This window comes from Bubalus bubalis, chromosome 10, assembly GCF_019923935.1.
Source record: "Bubalus bubalis isolate 160015118507 breed Murrah chromosome 10, NDDB_SH_1, whole genome shotgun sequence".
In the NCBI taxonomy this organism is placed as follows: Eukaryota; Metazoa; Chordata; class Mammalia; order Artiodactyla; family Bovidae; genus Bubalus; species Bubalus bubalis.
The window spans coordinates 24,433,380-24,453,378 of record NC_059166.1 but is presented as its reverse complement, the minus strand read 5'-3'; the positions used below and the strand labels follow the sequence as shown (position 1 = coordinate 24,453,378).

The 19,999-nt window shown below is 36.8% G+C and overlaps 1 protein-coding gene across 2 annotated transcripts in view; it reads left to right on the top strand.

Moving 5' to 3' along the window:
• The window catches only part of VTA1 (vesicle trafficking 1), a 70,680-nt gene that overhangs the window by 38,761 nt on the left and 11,920 nt on the right, over positions 1-19,999 (top strand). Inside the window, exons 5-6 of one of the 2 annotated variants that reach the window (XM_006066165.4) lie at positions 11,273-11,381; positions 16,210-16,383. In XM_006066165.4, the coding sequence (XP_006066227.1) occupies positions 11,273-11,381; positions 16,210-16,383 (283 nt within the window). Of the gene's footprint in view, positions 1-11,272; positions 11,382-16,206; positions 16,384-19,999 lie in introns of both variants that reach the window. The other variant, XM_006066164.4, reaches the window with a different exon arrangement.

Sequence of the window (19,999 nt, the reverse complement as noted above, 5' to 3'; positions counted from 1 at the left end):
GGTGTGGGTAGCCTTTCCCTTCCCCAAGGGATCTTCCCAACCAAGGGATCGAACCCAGGTCTCCCTCATTGTGGGCAGATTCCTCTGTCCCTGGGGATTCTCCAGGCAAGAATACTGGAGTGGGTTGCCATGCCCTCCTCCAGGCTATCTTCCCAACCCAGGGATCAAACCCAGGTCTCCCTCATTGCGGGCAGATTCTTTATCAGCTGAGCCACCAGGGAAGCCCAAGAATACTGGAGTGGGTGGTATATCCCTTCTCCAGGGGATATTCTTGACCCAGGAATCAAACCAGATTCTCCTGCATTGCAGGCAGGAGAAAGGAAAGCCGACTTTGGATATCTTTTGGCTAATTGGAGTGTACATTCCAAATATTGTAAAAAATAGAGTAAATTTAAATGTGCATTTTAGTTAAGATTTTTTGCTACAGTTTTACTCTCGTTTTTGTTGTTTTTTTGTAAAATTCTATTTGCTTTGAAAAATAAAAAGGCATAAAATTTTGAATAAATCTACATGAAATATGTGTAATTTGTGATTATAAACCTCAGTATTTGAATCAGTGTGATAGTAAATTTGTTGAATATGTACTTTTAAAGTGATTCTCATTGTGCTATGTCCAGTGTTAATGGGGGTTATATATAGCCCTAATTTTTTGTGTATAATATACTTGGGAGATCATGGCATCCAGTCCCATTACTTCATGGCAAATAGAGGAGGAAACTGGAAAACAGTGGCTGACTTTATTTTTTTGGGCTCCAAAATCATTGCAGATGGTGACTGTAGCCATGAAATTAAGAGACGCTTACTCCTTGGAAGGAAAGTTATGACCAACCTAGACAGCATATTAAAGAGCAGAGACATTACTTTGGCAACAAAGGTCTGTCTAGTCAAGGCTATGGTTTTTCCAGTAGTCGTGTATGAATGTGAGAGTTGGGCTATAAAGTAAGCTGAATGCTGAAGAATTGAGGCTTTTGAACTATGGTGTTGAAGAAGACTCTTGAGAGTCGCTTCAACTGCAGAGATCCAACCAGTCCATCCTAAAGGAGATCAGTCCTGAGTATTCATTGGAAGGACTGATGTTGAAGCTGAAACTCCAATACTTTGGCCACCTCACGCAAAGAGCTGACTCATTTGAAAAAACCCTGATGCTGGGAAAGATTGAAGGCGGGAGGAGAAGGGGATGACAGAGGATGAGATGGTTGGCTGGCATCACCAACTCAATGGATATAAGTTTGGGTAAACTCTGGGAGCTGGTTATGGACAGGGGGGCCTGGCATGCTGCGGTCCGTGGGGTCGCAAAGAGTCAGACATGACTGAGCGACTGAACTGTCTGATACTTGGGAGAATTGTGAGCCTAAGGGTACAAATGTATTATCTGTGATGTTGTCACCAAGTTAGAGATTTTTACTTTCTTTCATGTCGCTAACTACTTTGAAATGTTATGAAAACTGTGACCAATCTTCCATCCATATGTGTATTGCTTTTTTTGCATATAACTTAGGGAGTTTCAAGGATACCCTTAACCCTATCCCCTGACTTTTCCTTGGAAGCACAAGTCAACCTGTGCATTCAAGTTTAACGTTCACATGTATTCATTAGCAAAATGCCATTCTAGGACAACCAGCTTCAGAATCATTTGTGGTACTTGATTTTAAAAAAACATGGATTCCAGAATCTGCTCTCCATTCATTCACTCACCAAAATTTGCTAATCTCTACTATATTCTAGACACCATTCTAGGCACTAATAATACAGCAGTGGATTAAATCCCTGACATCATAGGAATCACATTTCTCTGGTAAGGATAGACATTAAGCAAATAAACGTTTAGTGTGTCAGATGATAAACATCATGGGAGGTCTCTCATGGTGGGGATAGGAAGTTCAATTTAAATAAGGTATTTCGGAAAGGTCTCACTAAGAAGACAACATGGAAACGAAGCCCTGAAGAAGATAATGAAATGAATCATACAGATGTTCCAGGAAGAGACAAAAAGTGCCGAGATTTGTGAACAGCAGAGTTACCCATTAAATTTTAGTTCAAGACATAACAAGAAAGACAATGTAGCTGAATCGAGAGTGAGAGGAATGGAGGGAGGTGAGGGGGTGGGCAGGGAGTTCAAACATAATTGATTGAATTTGACTGCTGCGTTTAAAGTATTATTACATTATAAGGGACAGGGTGAAAGTAGGGAGACCTATCAGTATATTATTAATAAAGTGAGGGCAGCGGTGGCTCAGACCAGAATTTACGATAGAAAACATTATGAGTAGTGGTTAGACTCGAGATATATTTTGAATGTAGAGCTGACAGAATTTAAAAGATTCATTGGTAGAATATGAGAAATCAGGGGCTTAAAAATAACTTCAGAGTTTTGGGCCTGAACAACAAAAACAACAAGGCATTTATTGACTTGTGGAGGAACAAATTTGGTAGAGGAAGATCTAAAATCAGTTTTGAACTTTGGGTGTTTTGAGCTATCAGATATACAAGTGAAGTGCTGAGCTGAATTATACATCCTGACGTTCAAAAGAGAGGTCTGAGCAGAGGATATGAATTTGAGAGTTGTCGCATGGTATTTAAAGCCTTTAGACAGGAAGAGATAGTCAAGGTCAAAGTTTTGAAAATTGGTCCAAGAACTGAATGCTGTGGCACTCCCCACCTGGAGATGAGAAAGAATCAAATCCATGTAAAGGACTGAAAAGGAACACCTAGCAAGGCAAAGAACACCGAAAGACCTTAAGAACCAGGAAACCAATGTAAAGGAATTGCAAAGAGGTCGAAGTACTCCACTTTCCATGCTGGTGGGAACAAGTAAGATGACATTTAAGCTTTGAATTTAGCAAGAGAGGAGTAATCCTCAACCTTGACAAAGCAATTCCAGTGCATACTGGAGATAAAACTTGCATAGGATGGGTTCAAGAGAAACAATTGTAGACAGATAATATAAAGCATTTTCTTTCAAAGTGGCTTTTTGGTTTCCTAGTGGAGAATGATTTATATCAGATTTTCTATAGTTTAGACCAGGAGTTTATTTTTTATTATACCCTAATATGATTTTTGTGTGCACCAGATTTGAGAACCCCCCTTGTAACATATGATTGGTGTTTGCTACCAATCAGTCTTCAGTATAGCAAGTACAAGTGATTTAAAAATAAATGAAAATTCTTGTTTAACCACTGCTGACTCCAGTGGCCAAAATTTGCAGATGTCAGCGACTCATCAGCCTAATCACAAAACAGGAACTTAAAGGCCAGGGACAAAAGTTTAAAAAAAAAAAAAAGAATTTTTTTTTTTTTTTTTTTTTTTTTTGGTTATTACTATTTCTCTGAAAGGATGTCTGTAATCAGCCAAAAAGAGGTAAAAGATTTCAAAAATATTAACATCTTGAAATTCTCCTTTTCAAATATTGTTTTATATTTAGCATCCTTTATTTTAAAACAATTGAAAAGTGAATTAGCTTTGCGTTACAACTGCCAAAATCTGCTCAAACTGTAAGCACCAGTATCTAGAGGCATCTTGGAAATAGTGGGGATTAAAAATTAAACTATTGTATTGATTTATCTGCTTTGGAAGAATTTTTTTTTACTGTATTTATTAAAACGAACCCATTTCTGGCTAATATTTTTTAAATCTCACATACTGATGAAGGAACCCAAGATGGTTTAAATATCTCTCTACTGTTCATACTATGAAATTAGGAATGAAGGAACCTTCTAAAATCATTACAATACTACTTGCTTAACTAAGTCTTTAGACAATTTTAAATTATTTCAAGCCAAAGAAAATATGTCTCATTTTAAAAAGATTCCAAAAGAAAGTAACTTAACTCTCCTAAGCAATTTATTCATTTACTTTCAAAGTGATTCTCTGTATTTACCAAAATATGTCCCGTATAAACACACATTAAGTATCTAACCTTTGACTATTTAAAAGCCCATTTTTCTGTATTTTATATATTCCTGTCTAAATTGCAAATTGCATTTTGCTAATTGTAGCTAACCAGAGCACCTTGAAATGGGATAGCTGAGTTGACTGCTAGTGTGGCCTTGGGTAAGTCATTTTACTTTTGTAATGCCACTTCCTCATTTCTATGATGAGGGAATTATAGATTCCTAAGAGAAAAACATGAAGAAAATATTATGGACTTTAGATAATTCAGGCATACATTTAATGATGGGAGTTATTGCCTGATTTTCACATTGGACTCCAAAGCACGTGGCTAACAGTTCATCCCATTATCGCTAGCACTTAGCATGGTAAGTGACTTGAGTAAATGCCAGATAACCTGTGGACTTCCTGGGAATCAGGTGTTTCATATGGGAATATGAGCCTCAGAGAAGAGGAGACTTTTGACATAAGAGGAAACCTCTTTCATGAGAGGAAGAATAGCATGAGAAAAGACTGAAAATGAGACAGAATCCCAATTGGAGTGAGGGTAAGGGTAGGAAATGAGACTTAAGCCATGTCCATAAAGTGGAAGGCTTCGAATGCTGGGTTAATCTGTATTTTACAATGATTCAGGCTTTAATGTCTCAGAGCCTTAGTGTGAATAAAACGTAACCTGCTTAAATTTCATGGTTATGGTAAGGACCAGTTAAAGGGACAACATGTGAAAGTGCTTTATAACCTACAGTTAGTTCAGTAGCTCAGTCATGTCAGACACTTTGCAACCCCATGGACTGTAGCACTCCAGGCTCCCCTGTCCATCACCAACTCCCGGAGCTTTTTCAAACTCAGGTCCATTGAGTCGGTGATACCATCCAACCATCTCATCCTCTGTCATCCCCTTCTCCTCCTGCCTTCAGTCTTTCCCAGCATCAGGGTCTTTTCATATGAGTCAACTCTTCACATCAGATGGCCAAAGTACTGGAGTTTCAGTTTCAACATCAGTCCTTCCAGTGAATAATTAGAACTGATTTCCTTGAGGATTGACTGCTTGGATCTTCTTCCAATCCTAGGGACTCTCAAGAGTTTTCTCCAACACCGCATTTCAAAAGCATCAGTTCTTCGACACTCAGCTTTCTTTATAGTCCAACTCTCACATCCATACATGACTACTGGAAAAACCATAGCCTTGACTAGATGAACCTTTGTTGGCAAAGTAATGTCTCTGCTTTTTAATATGTTGTCTAGGTTGGTCATAGCTTTTCTTTCCAGGAGCAAGCATCTTTTAATTTCATGGCTGCAATCACCATCTGCAGTGATTTTGGAGCCCCCAAAAATAAAGTCTGTCACTGATTCCATTGTTTCCCCATCTAATTGCCATGAAGTGATGGGACCAGATGCCATGATCTTAGTTTTTTGAATGTTGAGTTTTAAGCCAGCTTTTTCACTCTCCACTTTCACTTTCATCAAGAGGCTCTTTAGTTCTTCTTTGATTTCTGCCATAAGGGTGGCATTGTCTACATATCTGAGGTCATTGGTACTTCTCCCTGCAGTCTTGATTCCAGCTTGTGCTTCATCCAGCCCAGCATTTTGCATGATGTATTCTGCATATAAGTTAAATAAGCAGGGTGACAATATACAGCCTTGATGTATTCCTTTCCCAATTTGGAACCGGTCTGTTGTTCCATGTCTGGTTCTAACTGTTGCTTCTTGACCTGCATACAGATTTCTCAGGAGGCAGGTAAGGTGGTCTGATATTCCCTTCTCTTGAATTTTCCACAGTTTGTTGTGATCCACACAAAGGCTTTGGCATAGTCAATAAAGCAGAAGTAGATGTTTTTCTGGTATTCTCTTGCTTTTTCTGTCATCCAACGGATGTTAGCAGTTTGATCTCTGGTTCCTCTGCCTTTTCTAAATCCAGCTTGAACATCTGGAAGTTCACAGTTCACATACTGTTGAAGCCTAGCTTGGAAAATTTTGAGCATTACTTTGCTAGTGCGTGAAATGAGTGCAATTGTGTGGTGGTGTGAACATTCTTTGGCATTGTCTTTCTTTGGGATTGGAATGAAAGCTGATCTTTTCCAGTCCTGTGGCCACTGCTGAGTTTTCCAAATTTGCTGGCATATTGAGTGCAGCACTTTCACAGCATCATCTTTTAGGATTTGAAATAGCTCAGCTGGAATTCCATCACCTCCACTAGCTTTGTTCGTAGTGATGCTTCCTCAGGCACAGTTCACTTCACATTCCAGGATGGCTAGCTGTAGGTGAGTGATCACACCATCATGATTATCTGGGTTGTGAAGATCTTTTTTGTACAGTTCTGTGTATTCTTGCCACATCTTCTTAATACCTTCTGCTTCTGTTAGGTCCATACCATTTCTGTCATTTGTTGTGCCCATCTTTGCCTGAAATGTTTCCTTGGTATCTCTAATTTTCTTGAAGAGATCTCTAGTCTTTCCCATTCTGTTGTTTTCCTCTATTTCTTTGCATTGATCACTGAGGAAACCTTTCTTATTTCTCCTTGCTATTCTTTGGAACTCTGCATTCGAATGGATATATCTTTTCTTTTCTCCTTTTCTTTTAGCTTCTCTTCTTTCCTCAGCTATTTATAAGACATCCTCAGACAACCGTTTTGCCTTTTTGCATTTCTTTTTCTTGGGGATGGTCTTGGTCACTCCCTCGTTTACAGTGTCATGAACCTCCATCCGTAGTTCTTCAGGCACTCTGTCTATCAGATCTAATTGCTTGAATCTCTTTGTCACTTTCACTGTATAATTGTAAGGGATTTGATTTAGGTCATACCTGAATGGTCTAGTGGATTTCCCTACTTATAACCTATAGACTAAACATTTTTGTCCAAGATTTTAATCCTATCTTGAATTTAGCTTACTTATTCCAGTAGTCTTTAATATATATCTTATACCCATGGAAAAATTTATTTATTTTCCCTCGTTCCCTGTCCACCTTGTATGTTTCTGCCTTTCTGACTTTGCTCATACTTCTCCATAGAATAGTCTTATTGCTTTCTACTGTTTTTTCACATCATATCCATCCTGCAGGACCAAACTGAAGTACTTTTTGCTTTACCATTTATCCTTTATTCCTTTTTTTTCCTTCATTCAGGGAGCTCTTTGCTTTACTTACTCCAAGAAAATCTGTGATACTTCCTCACTACTCTATTTTTTATAGTAATTCTCATTTATATTTTAATTCTATATCCATAACAAGATGATTAGTTCCCTAAAAACAGAAATAATATATTGACTTATTTGCTGAAGTATAGGTTAATAGTAATAGTTTTAAAATAATGTTATTTTACAGATACTTAATTCAAGAAAACATGCAAACCTAGAGACTTTTAAGTATGGGAGGAATTCACTCTTTGCAGAGCTTCAGTCCCTATTGTTCAGGATTTTGAAACAGTGAAACTAATGAGGAAACTCCGTGTTTTATTTAGCACACATTGCTTATTTTGAAAGAATGGGAGTGGAGGGGGAAAAAAGTTGAACCAGATGATAATGCTATTTATATATGTCAAAAATAGTCAAATGCTGAATGTTTCATAACATTCTACCTAAGTATATGATAAATTTAACTGAACATCCTAAACCTAGTAGTCACTGCTGCTACTGCTGCTAAGTCTCTTCAGTCATGTCCGACTCTGTGCGACCCCATAGACGGCAGCCCACCAGGCTCCCCTGTCCCTGGGATTCTCCAGGCAAGAACAGTGGAGTGGGTTGCCATTTCCTTCTCCAATGCATGAAAGTGAAAAGAGAAAGTGAAATCGCTCAGTCATGTCAGACCCTCAGCGACCCCATGGACTGCAGCCTACCAGGCTCCTCCATCCATGGGATTTTCCAGGCAAGTGGGGTGCCAATGCCTTCTCCTTTGCCACCACAAATAATAAATCTGTATATTAAACAGAATAACTGCCATCCTAATCATTTAAGCTATCATATATCTGAGATGCGTATATTTGTTGGGCAGCTACTGTATTCCAGTCACCAAACTAAGTGCTTAATGTATCATTAACAACAGACAGACATAGACCCTACCTTTGTAGAGCTTATATTTTAGAGTATGCCTGTTGTGGTCTAGGGGGCTTCATAAACATACATATAAAATGTAACTAAATTGTGGTAAATAATATTTTCTAAAATATGAGAAAATTTTGGGGAAATCAGGAGAAGATTTCAGAGGAAATGATGTTCATTCTGATATATGAAGAATGAGCTTAAGAGTTAGCTAGGTGAGAAAAGGGGAAAAGGCAGAGGGAATACAGTGGGACCCATGTGTTTAGGAACAGAAAAAAAAGCTGCCAGGGTAGCTTGTTGGTGGCAAGTGAACAGATAAGAACATTAGAGGAAATTGAACAGTCAGGAACCAAGTAAAGTAGGATCTGTAGCTAGAGTTAAAGTTTGTTTTGTATTTTAAGTACACTGGAAGCCGTTAAAAAAACTGACATGAATCGATTTATATCTTGAAAGATCATTCTACTCTGAAGACTGAATGATAGAGGTGTACTGGGGATAAGGCAAGAATACAAGAAAGGAGACAGATTAAGGGGCTGTTACAGAGAAAATGGGGAGATAAGACCAGTTCTAGATAGTTATCAGAAGCATAATCAACTGGGGTCCTGATAAATTAGATGAGGGAGTCAGTAGAGAGACACAGGGTAAGCGAAAGGTGCAAAACTTAATTCCCAAAGACTTCTGACCTGGGAGAACGAAATTCTGTGGAGGAAGGAGTTGGGGGGCGGCGGGGCGGGGAGCGAGTCAAGAGAACAGTTGGGGACAAGTTACTTTGAGTTGTACATGAGACATCCAGGTGTAGTCACTGGATATTTGTCAGAAGCAAATTCTAGCTAGATACATAAATTTAGGAATAAAGATGAAGGTAGTATTTAAAACCATGAGAATGAGTATGGAGAGGTAAGAAAATAAGCTGTAAGACATGAGTCCTGAGGCCTGCAGGAATCCGGCAGGAAGTACAATGGATGAAGACAGCCCACGGTGAGATAATAAATGACAACTGTAAGGGTATGTGAACTACAGAGGAGGTGGGGGAGTGGGGTGGTAGTATAGAGAGAACAGACAAATCTGAACATAGGTGCATCATCTGAAAGGGTTTGCCTCTACTGACTCATGCAGTTTTAAATATGAATTATATTTTCCACATAATTCAATACTAGAAAAGGCACAGAAAATCCAAATTCTTAACTTCTTGTTTGGTACTCTACTAGGATAATTAGTACCAAATAAATATGGCCCTAATGTTATTAGATCTTCCATTTTTTAAACAAGAAGTTAAGAATTTGGATTTTCTGTGCCTTTTCTAGTATTGAATTATGTGGAAAATATAATTCATATTTAAAATTGTATGAGTCAGCATTGATTTAGCCCACCAAATTACAGTCTCTGCTTGGACAGGGTACTTAGGGTTATTTGGAGATCAGATAAAGGATTAGCAGCCAGGGAGATGTTAGGGAAAACAGAATATAGTGTCATAAAAGCCAGAAATAGAATGTTTCACAAAGTTTGGATGGTCTCATATTTAATATGCTGCTGACAAGTTTGGTAAGATGATGCCTGAAAGTGTTGGTTGGATTTACTAGCGTGTGGAATAGGCTTTTGGTGACATTAGCAAGAGCAATTCTTCAGTCGAACTGACTACTTAAAATTAAGTAAGGTAGAGACTGCCATGCGTGGGCTCCCTGCCGTTAAAAGACTTGGGCACATTCAGGTTCTTGGACATTGTAAGTGACAAGAATGAGAACAGAACAGGAAAGATCCCATGGAGTGAATTGAATGATAAAGCACTGAAGACTTTAAATATGGATGCGTCTGAAAAGCTTCTTTGTGAAGTGGAGCAAAATATAATTGTACCTGGAAGAAAATGAGAATCAAAGTATGGAACTTTTTAAGGAATTGAATATATGAGATAATTATTAAGAGAAGAAAAATTAAATATGCAAGTTCAGTCATTTGGAGGGTTACTTTTTTTTAGGTTTTTGTATACTACTTACCTAGGGCTTCCCAAGTGGCACAGTGGTAAAGAATTTGCCTGCCAATGCAGGAGACGCCAGTCAGATTTGATCCCTGGCCAGGAAGATCCCCTGTAGTAGGAAATAGCAACCCACTTCAGTATTCCTGCCGGGAAATCCCATGGGCAGAGGGGCCCGGCGGACTACAGTCCATAGGGTCACAAAGAGTCTCTTCTGACTGAGCAACCGAGTACACAGACACAGTTGATGGTGTGGTGTGGTGTTAGTCCCTCAGTCATGTTCGACTCTTTGCGACCCCACGGACTGTAGCCCGCCAGGCTCTTCTGTCCACGGAATTGTCCAGGCAAGAATACTGGAGTGGGTTGCCATTCCCTTCTCCAGGGGATCTTTCCAACCCAGGGATCGAACCTGGGTCTCCTGCATCGCAGGCAGATTCTTTACCGTTTTAACTACAGAGACGCACTTATCTATAGCAATATGTAAAGAATCTCACATTACAGAATACTCAACTGAGTATCTGGACCGTATGCAGTACTTGTAGTTATTGATGACTTAATGGATCTTTACAACAGGCTAATTACAGTTGTTTTCAACATGATAAAGTCATGTGCCCTCTCCAGCTTTCCTGTACATACAAATCACCAGAGGAAGGGAAGGGTGTCTTGATAGAGTACAGATTTTGGTTCAGTGGGTCTCAGTTGGACTTGGAGAGTACATTTCTAACAGGCTCCCAGGTAATAGCAATACCACTGATCCATGACTATAGAAAAAGTCTTAAGAAAGAAGAAGTAACTAGCAGGTTTTTCACTGATTTTCCAGTTCTCTTTCCAGCGACCCTGTGATGTATTATTTCCCCCTTTTTAGAACTGAGGTAAATGATATTTAGAGCTGTTCAATAACACAAGTTAAAAGGTAAAGTTTGCCTAGCTGTCAGTCAATTGTTCATGTGTTTGCTTTGGCCACTATAGCATCTTAGTTTTTGTAGATTTGTACAGATCAGTTTTTCCCTCTTTAGTGAAAATTGCTGTTTTCTTTTATATTTAATTTTAAATTCCATTTGACCTATCTCTGTACTACGCATTAAGAGTTGCAAGTTCGTTGGCGGGACACTCCCATAGTTCCATTGTAGTCCTTTTCTGAAACATGAAACCTTAAAAGAGAACAAGTTATGTGTCTTGAGGAAGATGCCTTTTCACGAAGTTTGTCGTGCCCCAGGCAGTTGGTAGAATCCAGTGATGAGGTGGGGAGATTGCCAGAATATTCCAGAGCTGTACCATGCAAAAATAGGTTTTATCTGGAAGTATGATACAGGTCATCATACTGTATAGTTTTATTTGACTTCTTTACTGCAGCCTAACATTGACATAAAAATATTTCTTTTAGAATGTGAAACACAGAAAGTATGCAAGGTGGAAGGCAACATACATTCATAATTGTTTAAAGAATGGAGAGACTCCTCAAGCAGGGCCTGTTGGGATTGAAGAAGATAATGGTATGTATTTATATAAGTGAAATGATTTAGTGGAATCGCAACTGTTCAATATATTATTATTCAGAATTTTTGGAAACCATTTTATTTCCTTCATCAGGTCCAAAATCAGGTGTAAAATTATAAACTTAGGGACAAGTGAAAAATTAAGTCAAAACTGCTCTAATATCTGTTTGTGTCAACAACAGAATGGCTTGGTTTTCTCCTGCATCTGATCAGATTTCACTGCTACATGGGACAGGCAGTCCTTTTGTAATCTATAAAATGTTTCCAATCCATAGAGAAAACTGAAAACTTATTTTTTAATAAGGTGAGTTTTGGAGGGGGAAGAGGGGTAGCTAATACTTTTACAAAATTTGTAATAGAGTATGTAAAAAATATTGAGTGAATTTCTCATTTCCACCATAGTCTTTATCATCCCAGATTCTACTGAAACCAAAAGAAGTAAATATTTTTTTAGTATTTTGTATATCTTTATAGAAATTATTTTTTATAAATTACTAGTAAATAGGAATATATATCCTCACTTTGTTAACACAGTTGGTAATATACACACTGTTCTATTGATACATCTGGCTGGTTGGCTTATTTATGCATTCACTTAAGAGGTCTATTGAGAATTTTATAATACCATTCAGTTAAAAAAAGCAGCACTATAGTTGTACATGTAGCTACTACATGTAAACTCTTGCAACTCTTCTAGAGATGCAAGCTTTCATACAGCATTTCAAGTGAATTTTTTGCTATTTCTGAAGAACACTTGTTTAATCTTTAGATAGCCTTTTATATATAGCACACCCTCAGAAATCTTTGACACTTAATGTTATTCTTGTTTGCAGAGGAGGAGACTGAGGTTTCAAGTTTTAGCTGTCCAAATTTCATAGACCCACAGAGAAGGGAACCAGAACTGGAGTTCTTACTCTAAGTCCTATGCTCTTTTTACTAACACTACAGCGTGTATACTATAATACTAAGTTATTAAGTGTTTAAAGTTGACTGTTCTAAAGCATGATTAAGTTTTGGGCTTATTTACATCACAACAGTGAAATTGGATTTTTTAAAGTTTATCACCACAACTTTATTTCTCACTTTTTCATTTAATATTTTGGAATGTTTTGCAAACTTTTCTCCCTGCTTTAATGCTGTCCATAGTCAGAATGTTTTATGTCAGTACTGCTGTGTACAGAACAACTAGTCATTTCCAGTTGTCAAAAGAAAAGATCTGAGATCCTTAGCCTAAAAAGCAAGACTCACCATGATATGGCACCAACCTACCTTACCGTCTTTATTTCCTCCTCCTGTCTCCTGTTGGCTTAGCCTGCTAGGGCTGCCGCAGCAAAGTACCATAGACTGAACAGCTTAAACAAAGGGTATTTATTTTCTCACAGTTATGGAGGCTGGAAAATCCAAGATCAAGGGCCAGCAGTTTGGTTTCTGGTGAGATGTTAATGTGATTACTCCTTGAAGAAGTTCAAGAGCAATTAGATATTCTACCCAAGATTTCAAAAGAAAGGTCTAGGCTAAAAGTGATATTTTGGAGTTGTCGGTTTAAAAGGAAGAAGTGAAGCTAAATTAAATATTGGATAACCCAGGGAGAATGGATTACTTAAGAATTAAAAGCAAAGATGGAACCAGCCTTTCTTCACCTTTACTAATTGTATTAGATTAGAAACTGAAGCAGAGGCACTTCTGTTATTTTAAGTAAGGTACATACACATATGTGTAGTAAGTGTAAAAAGACATGTAATATTCATAATTTCAGACATTTGATTTATGTCTCAATTCTTAAATATACGTTGAAAATGAAAATATCTTAAAAAAAAGAAAATGAAAATATCTTTATTGTTTTAAACATATCATTATACTTTTCAGTAGTATTTCAGAGATGTTATTCTAGACACATTGAAATACCTAATGATCAATTTTGTTTTTCATGTACTCTGAGTATCAGTGACTTCTCTCATCTTAAAAATTTTATTTTCTCTTGAAAGTAGGAGGTGTTACATTTTGATCATTATCATGGTCTCTTTTGTTCTGAAATGGTTATTTTAGGTCCTCTATAATATTGTAGATTATTAAATATATGCTATATAATTTTTGTTTTAATTTCCAAAAATTAGCTTAAATTGAGTTTGTAGTTTTTATTCATTATTTTCATTCCATTTTATAGAGCTTCTGGGTAGTAGAAAATTGTTAGCTATAGAATACTAATAATCCTTTAAAATATAAAAGAGAATATTTTCACTATATACTTTTCAACCTATTAAATAATTTAAAATGTGGCCTGGTGTCATAATTAGGTGTTAATGTCATAACATCTAACAGTGTCTGCTTAGAAATGGCTTATGGGTCTAAAAGAGGATGTCATGAAATCTGAATATGTATTCAAAACCTTTTCTTTAAAACTGATTTTTCTTTTTCTCAATGTAGCATTGTATTCCTTGTATTATTAAATTTTACAAGATATTCTAGGTATAAAAGATACTATGTTTAATAGAAGTCTAATTTTCTATTGTTCTATAAGTCTAGTAAAGCTAGTAAAAAATAATAGATACTAGGAACTTCCCTCATGGTCCAGTAGAAGCTTCCACTGAGCTTCCAATGCAGGGGACATGTGTTCCGTCCCTGGTTGGGGAACTAAGATTGTATATGCTGTGCAGTGCAGCCAAAAAATAAATGCTGTACCTTTGTTAGTTTAGAGGAAGAGAAAAAAAAAAAAATTCTTATTTTTGAACAGTACTGTATTACCATATTGTCTAAAAGTACAGAAGGAAGTCATACAATTGATACAAAAAAGCATTCTAGGAAAAATTTAGGCTTAGCTGAAGGGGAATCTGTTAACATTCAAACCCTTGAGTTTTCACATCCATTTGCTTTCAGTATCTGCAAAATGGTATTCTTTTTAAATGGTCAACATTAACCTATGCTTCAGCAATAAAAACTAATGCAGGTAATTTTGAGTTTTTCTTCGTGTTTTTTTTTTTATTCATTATGACTACATTTTTCTCCATGGCCTTGAACTTATTTATAGTATTTGCTTTAGAGTTATTTTCCACTAATTTCAATATCTGGGTCACATCAGGGTCTTTTCCTGTGTCTCTTTTTCACCTGCCTCTGGTCACATTTTTATCCTCTCTCCTCCCCCCATATCTCTAATTTTTGTTATTGATAACCTTTGTAGCTGCTCTGCATTCAATTATCTTCCTTTGCAAAGTCTTGATTCTTGTTCTAGCAGACAATTAACTTGCCTAAACTGCCCCTCTTTTGTTTCAGCTTTAAGGCTGTTGCTTTCTTCAGGGCTCCTTAGACCCTTCCCTGAGTCTGCCTGCATAATTCAAGGGCCATATAGGTATTTAGTTGAGGTTCATACAAGCATTTCAAGGCTCATTTCTCTGCAACTCCTTTTTTTGCATAGACTTTTGGGTGCCCTCAGGTGAAAAGCGACATGAAAGCAAACCTTCCCTGGTGAGATTTCTTCTGTCAAGGCTCATCTTCATTCTAATTTCTACCAACTTTTTTTTTTTTTTTGGTAACATTTTGTATTGGGGTGGAGCTCATTAACAATGTTGAGATAATTTCATGTGAACAAGGAAGAGTCTCAGCCATACATGTACATGTGTCCCTTCTCCCCCATACTCCCCTCCCATCTTGGCTACCACGTAACATTGAGCAGAGTTCCATGTGCTACACAGTAGGTCCTTGTTAGTTATCCATTTTAAATATAGCAGAGTGTGCATGTCTATCCAAACTCTCTAACTGTCCTTTGTTCACTCTCCAGTGTCTTTAAAAAGTTGTTTGTTATTTTTTTTCCTTCCCAGGATGTTTGTGTTAGAGTTCTCTAATATGGGAACAAATTATGTTATTATATATAACATCTACAAGTTCACTTAGTAAAATTCCCAAAAGTGGCTAACTCTTATTACTCCTTTCTACATAAACAGCTCAATGTGAAATTTCATTCCTTTGTTTTTGTTGATTAATTTGTTGAATGACAAACACACAGGTAATCATTTAATAGCTAGTAAACAATAAATCTTGAGTAAAAGGTAGCTGTTAGAAAATAGAGCTCTTAGGGAAAGCATAAATGTGGTATGTTTTGCTGAAAAGTCCTTTTTTTTTTTTTTTTTTTTCGTAAATTTTAAGAAAGAGTTTAAAGAATTTACTTTTAAGAAAAATATAATATATGCGTAGATTTTACAGAGTTGGAAAGTATTAATTTAAAGAAATGTTATTCATATTGCCAGGGACAACTAAGTATTGTAAGAAAAGGAAAAAATTAAAACAATTATTTTAAGAGAAGCTGCTTATCAACTGTATTAAATAGAATTGCACTTGAAGGTCTGTCATGTTCGTATATCAGAAGAATATTTGGCATTTTTATTTCAAAATACAGATTTCCTCGACTTACAATGGGGTAATATCCTGATAAACCCATCATAAATTTGAAATAGCTATGATTTGAAATGCATTTTATAACCTACCTTACTGAACATCATCACTTAGCCCAGCCCAAAGTCTATTTTGTAATACAGTGTTGAGTATCTCGTGTAATTTATTGATCAGTGTACTGAAAGTGAAAAAGAGAATGGTTGTGAGTGTATCAGTTGTTTACCTTTGTGATCTTGTGGCTGACTGGAAGCTGTGGTTCCCACTGCCCAGCATCAAAGAGAATACTATACCACTTATCGCTGCCTGGGAAAAGATCAAAATTCAAAGTATAGTTTCTACCAAAACCATATCACTTTTACACTACCATTTTAAAAAAAAGACAAAACCATAAATCAAGAACTGTCTGGACCTCGTTTAACATTTCATGTATATCATATAGTAGATGTTGAGGAAAATGAAGATGCTGGAGCCACCTCTCTGCCCACTCAGCCACTTCAGCCGTCATCTTCCACATATGACCCAAGCAACATGCCATCGAGCGGCTATACTGGAATCCAGATTCCCCCCGGTGCCCACGCTCCAGCTAATACCCCAGCAGAAGTGCCTCACAGCACAGGTAGGAAGTTGAAACTTAACAGGTTTGAACTCTTCCTTTCATAAATAACAACTGCTCCTCTTATCTTATTTTTGCCTCATAATGATGGTCCTAAAGCACGAATTGGTCTTTAAATTCCACTCGAACCCACAAAAAAAATCCTTTTCACTGACGTTTTTTAAATTTATATATTTTTTAAATTGAAAGATATTTGCTTTACAATATTGTGTTCATTGAAATTTTAATACTAGTTGTATTTTAATTTTTTTAAAAAATGACAGAATACTTACGTGTAATTGATTACTATTTACTATATATTTTATTAATAAGTATAGTGTCTATGTCTATAGTGTCTATATGTATATAGTGTCCCCAGTGGCTCAGTGGTTAGAAATCTGCCCGCCAAGCTGGAGACCCAGGTTCCATTCCTGGGTTGGGATATCCCGTGGAGAAATGGCAACCCACTCCAGTATAGGAAATCCCATGGACAGAGGAGCCTGGTGAGCTAAGTCCATGGGGTTGCAAAAGAGTCAGATACAACTTGTACCACCACCACCGGGCCACATAGTGTCTGTACTGTTCGTGTGTGTTTCCCTTTTCTTTTTCTTCCCCTCCCTTTCTTTCCTTTTCACTGTTATTCAAGAATAGCACTGAAGTAAGTGGGTCTTATTTATAGGAGTGTCAGTCAGACTGCTACTATGATCACAAGATCCATTTTTCTCTTGACTCATTTCCATAAGACCCTGCCTCTACCCTCAATATAGGTGTTATTGGTGAAGGAGCTGGCTTTGAGGCACAGAATCTCAGTAGCACAGACAAGTGAAAGGAGGGGTTTCAGGTTTGTTTGTTTAATATTACAAACATGTCTAAAAATAAACCACAGAAGTGATATCTACTCTTTGAATAAATTAGTACTGCTGCTGCTAAGTCGCTTCAGTCGTGTCCTACTCTGTGTGACCCCGTAGATGGCGGCCCACCAGGCTCCCCCGTCCCTGGGATTCTCCAGGCAAGAACACTGGAGTGGGTTGCCATTTCCTTCTCCAATGCATGAAAGGGAAAAGTGAAAGTGAAGTCGCTCAGTCGTGTCCGACTCTTCGCAACCCCATGGTCTGAAGCCTACCAGGCTCCTCCGTCCATGGGATTTTCCAGGCAAGAGTACTGGAGTGGGGTGCCATTGCCTTCTCCAAAATTAGTACTATATACCTTGTTTTCATAGAAAAAAAAGAATCTGACAAAACTAGTCTCCAAGAATAAGTCAGTATCAGTAGATAAATTGTTTAAAGTTGCAGACAGCTACTCGTTTGTTTTCTTGTATTGTTGACAGAGAATCACCTTTACTTCCAAATAGAAGGGCATTTAAAACCGTAATTTAAATAACGCTTAACTTTAATAAAATTTTTTTCCAAAAATTGTTTTTAAACTTTTACTTTTATCTCAGCCTATGAGTAATCTATGGTAGTAAAATATATATTTCAAAATGTTTAATAGAATAAAAGTTGCCTTTGAGCCTTGCTTTCTACTATTTCTGTTATTCACCGTTACTTCATTGACTTCCAGATTTTCAGCTTCTGTTTACCCAAACTGTTTAGGTTATTTTGCATGAGTTGAACAACATTTAAGTTTTCTATTTTGACCACTGTAGGTGTGTGATTAGTCTCTTCCCTCCTATTTTTCTCTTCCCTTCTATTTTAAAACTTTCAACTTCGTATCATCTATAAATACCACAAACATTTTTGTCTTAAGCATATTGATGAACATGGTTGTTTTAATGCTGATCTCTTTTGTATCATCATTCTCTAAATTTTACCCTGCCTGACTTTTCATTGCGTTATGGTCTGTGTAATGGCATTAATAGACCAATTTGCATTAGTTTTGTAAGTAAAATTTCATGGAACATTGTTTTAAATATTTTATTATCTCTCAGGAATGTTCAGTATTTCCATTGTAGAATGAACTAAGCAAAACCAGCTACATACTTAGATGTATTTGCCTTCGATAAATACTGCTCGAATATACTAGTAAGTTTAAACACTGACCTAGAGCCTCCAACACAGTCATCCTCACAGAAGGACAAAGTGAAAATAAAATGCACTTGGGAATCACATAGTATTTGTTACTAGTTTCTACTCCTTGTTAAACCACAAACTCTGCTGTTACTCATCTTTTCTCTCTCTAGGTTTTTCCTCTTTCAAAATGAAATTAATCATACTTCTTATAGTTGTTTCAATTATTAAAGAGGAAAAAGTATGAAAATTGATTACTGTGCCTAACACAAAATCAGTGTTCAGCAAATTAGCTTCCTTTTTTTATAACCTTCCTTCCTATTTGTGTGCCAAAGAAAGGATATTTAATAGCAAGTTAATGAATACTTAAAATTATTTTGTGAATCAGGAAAAGTGTCACAGTTGTGGATTAGGTGTTGACCTTACAAAATGATTGACTAAGGGTATTGTTGCTCAGTGTATCTTAGGGCAGAGTTATGGTAGAGGCATATACGCATATATTTACAGTGTGTGCTCGTTGCTAAGTCTTGTCCCACTCTTTGTGACCCCATGGACTGTCACCCACCAGGCTCAGACTTTGTCCATGGGATTTCCTAGGCAAGAATACTGGAGTGGGTTGCCATTTTTATATATTTACAGGATGTCTATAATCAAACATATGAGATGGAAAGTATACTTCTAGTAGGAGGGTTGTAACAGGTTAAACCATATGAAAATGGTTCATAGGACAGAACAGACACAAACTATGTGTCTGTTTTTGTTCAACGGAGGTGATAGAACATGAATTTCATATATTCACACTAGCAGACTCCTGCTTAGAATATCCAGACATAAAGATAGATATCAAGAAGTAGTCTTCTATTTATTTTAGGAAGTTTTCTGGCATAAATAGTTCATTTCAATCCATTTAAATGTGGCATTAGCCTTATTTTTTTTTCCCCACATATGTTCTTTAGCATGAGGCATAAAATTGAAAATCTTAGAATTGCTTTAAGGCATCAGGTATATGTTCTTACAGACTTAAATAATTATTGTGGCTATTTCATAAACTTATGCTAACAGAACTATATTAGATAGTGCTATCCCTAATTTTTAAACTAAAGAAAAGCCATTATCCTGAAAAAATATACATACTAGCATAACTAATAAGTGACAGTCCTAGAATTTGAACCCAAGTCTTTCGGATTTCATGTTTTTGTCACCTCCCTTCTATTTCCCTTCCTCTGAAAAACTAAAGTTCTATCAGATTAAAACCTACATTTCTCATAATATTTTTCTCCTTAAGACTGGCTTAGATATGGAAATCACCTGTTTGCTGGCAAATTTTTCTATTACATTTAAAACAGTTTTAAAAAATTAGTTCATGGTTACCCAATAGAAAATGAAATAACATTTTCAGTTTATAAATACAGCAGATGTTTCCCCTCTTACTCACTTCAAGAATGATTTACTTTCTCTCATATAAAGGTCCAGGATGTACTTTTATCAAAGGGAAATCCTTAAGATAGCTGCAAAGAATAGTATGTACTAATATACAGTGTTTAGTTCTTCCACAGAAAAGCAAAGAGGGTGCAAGGAGGGCAGGTTTAGTGATTAAACAGCCAAGTGTTTGGCTCTTTGTGCTTTTACCGCTG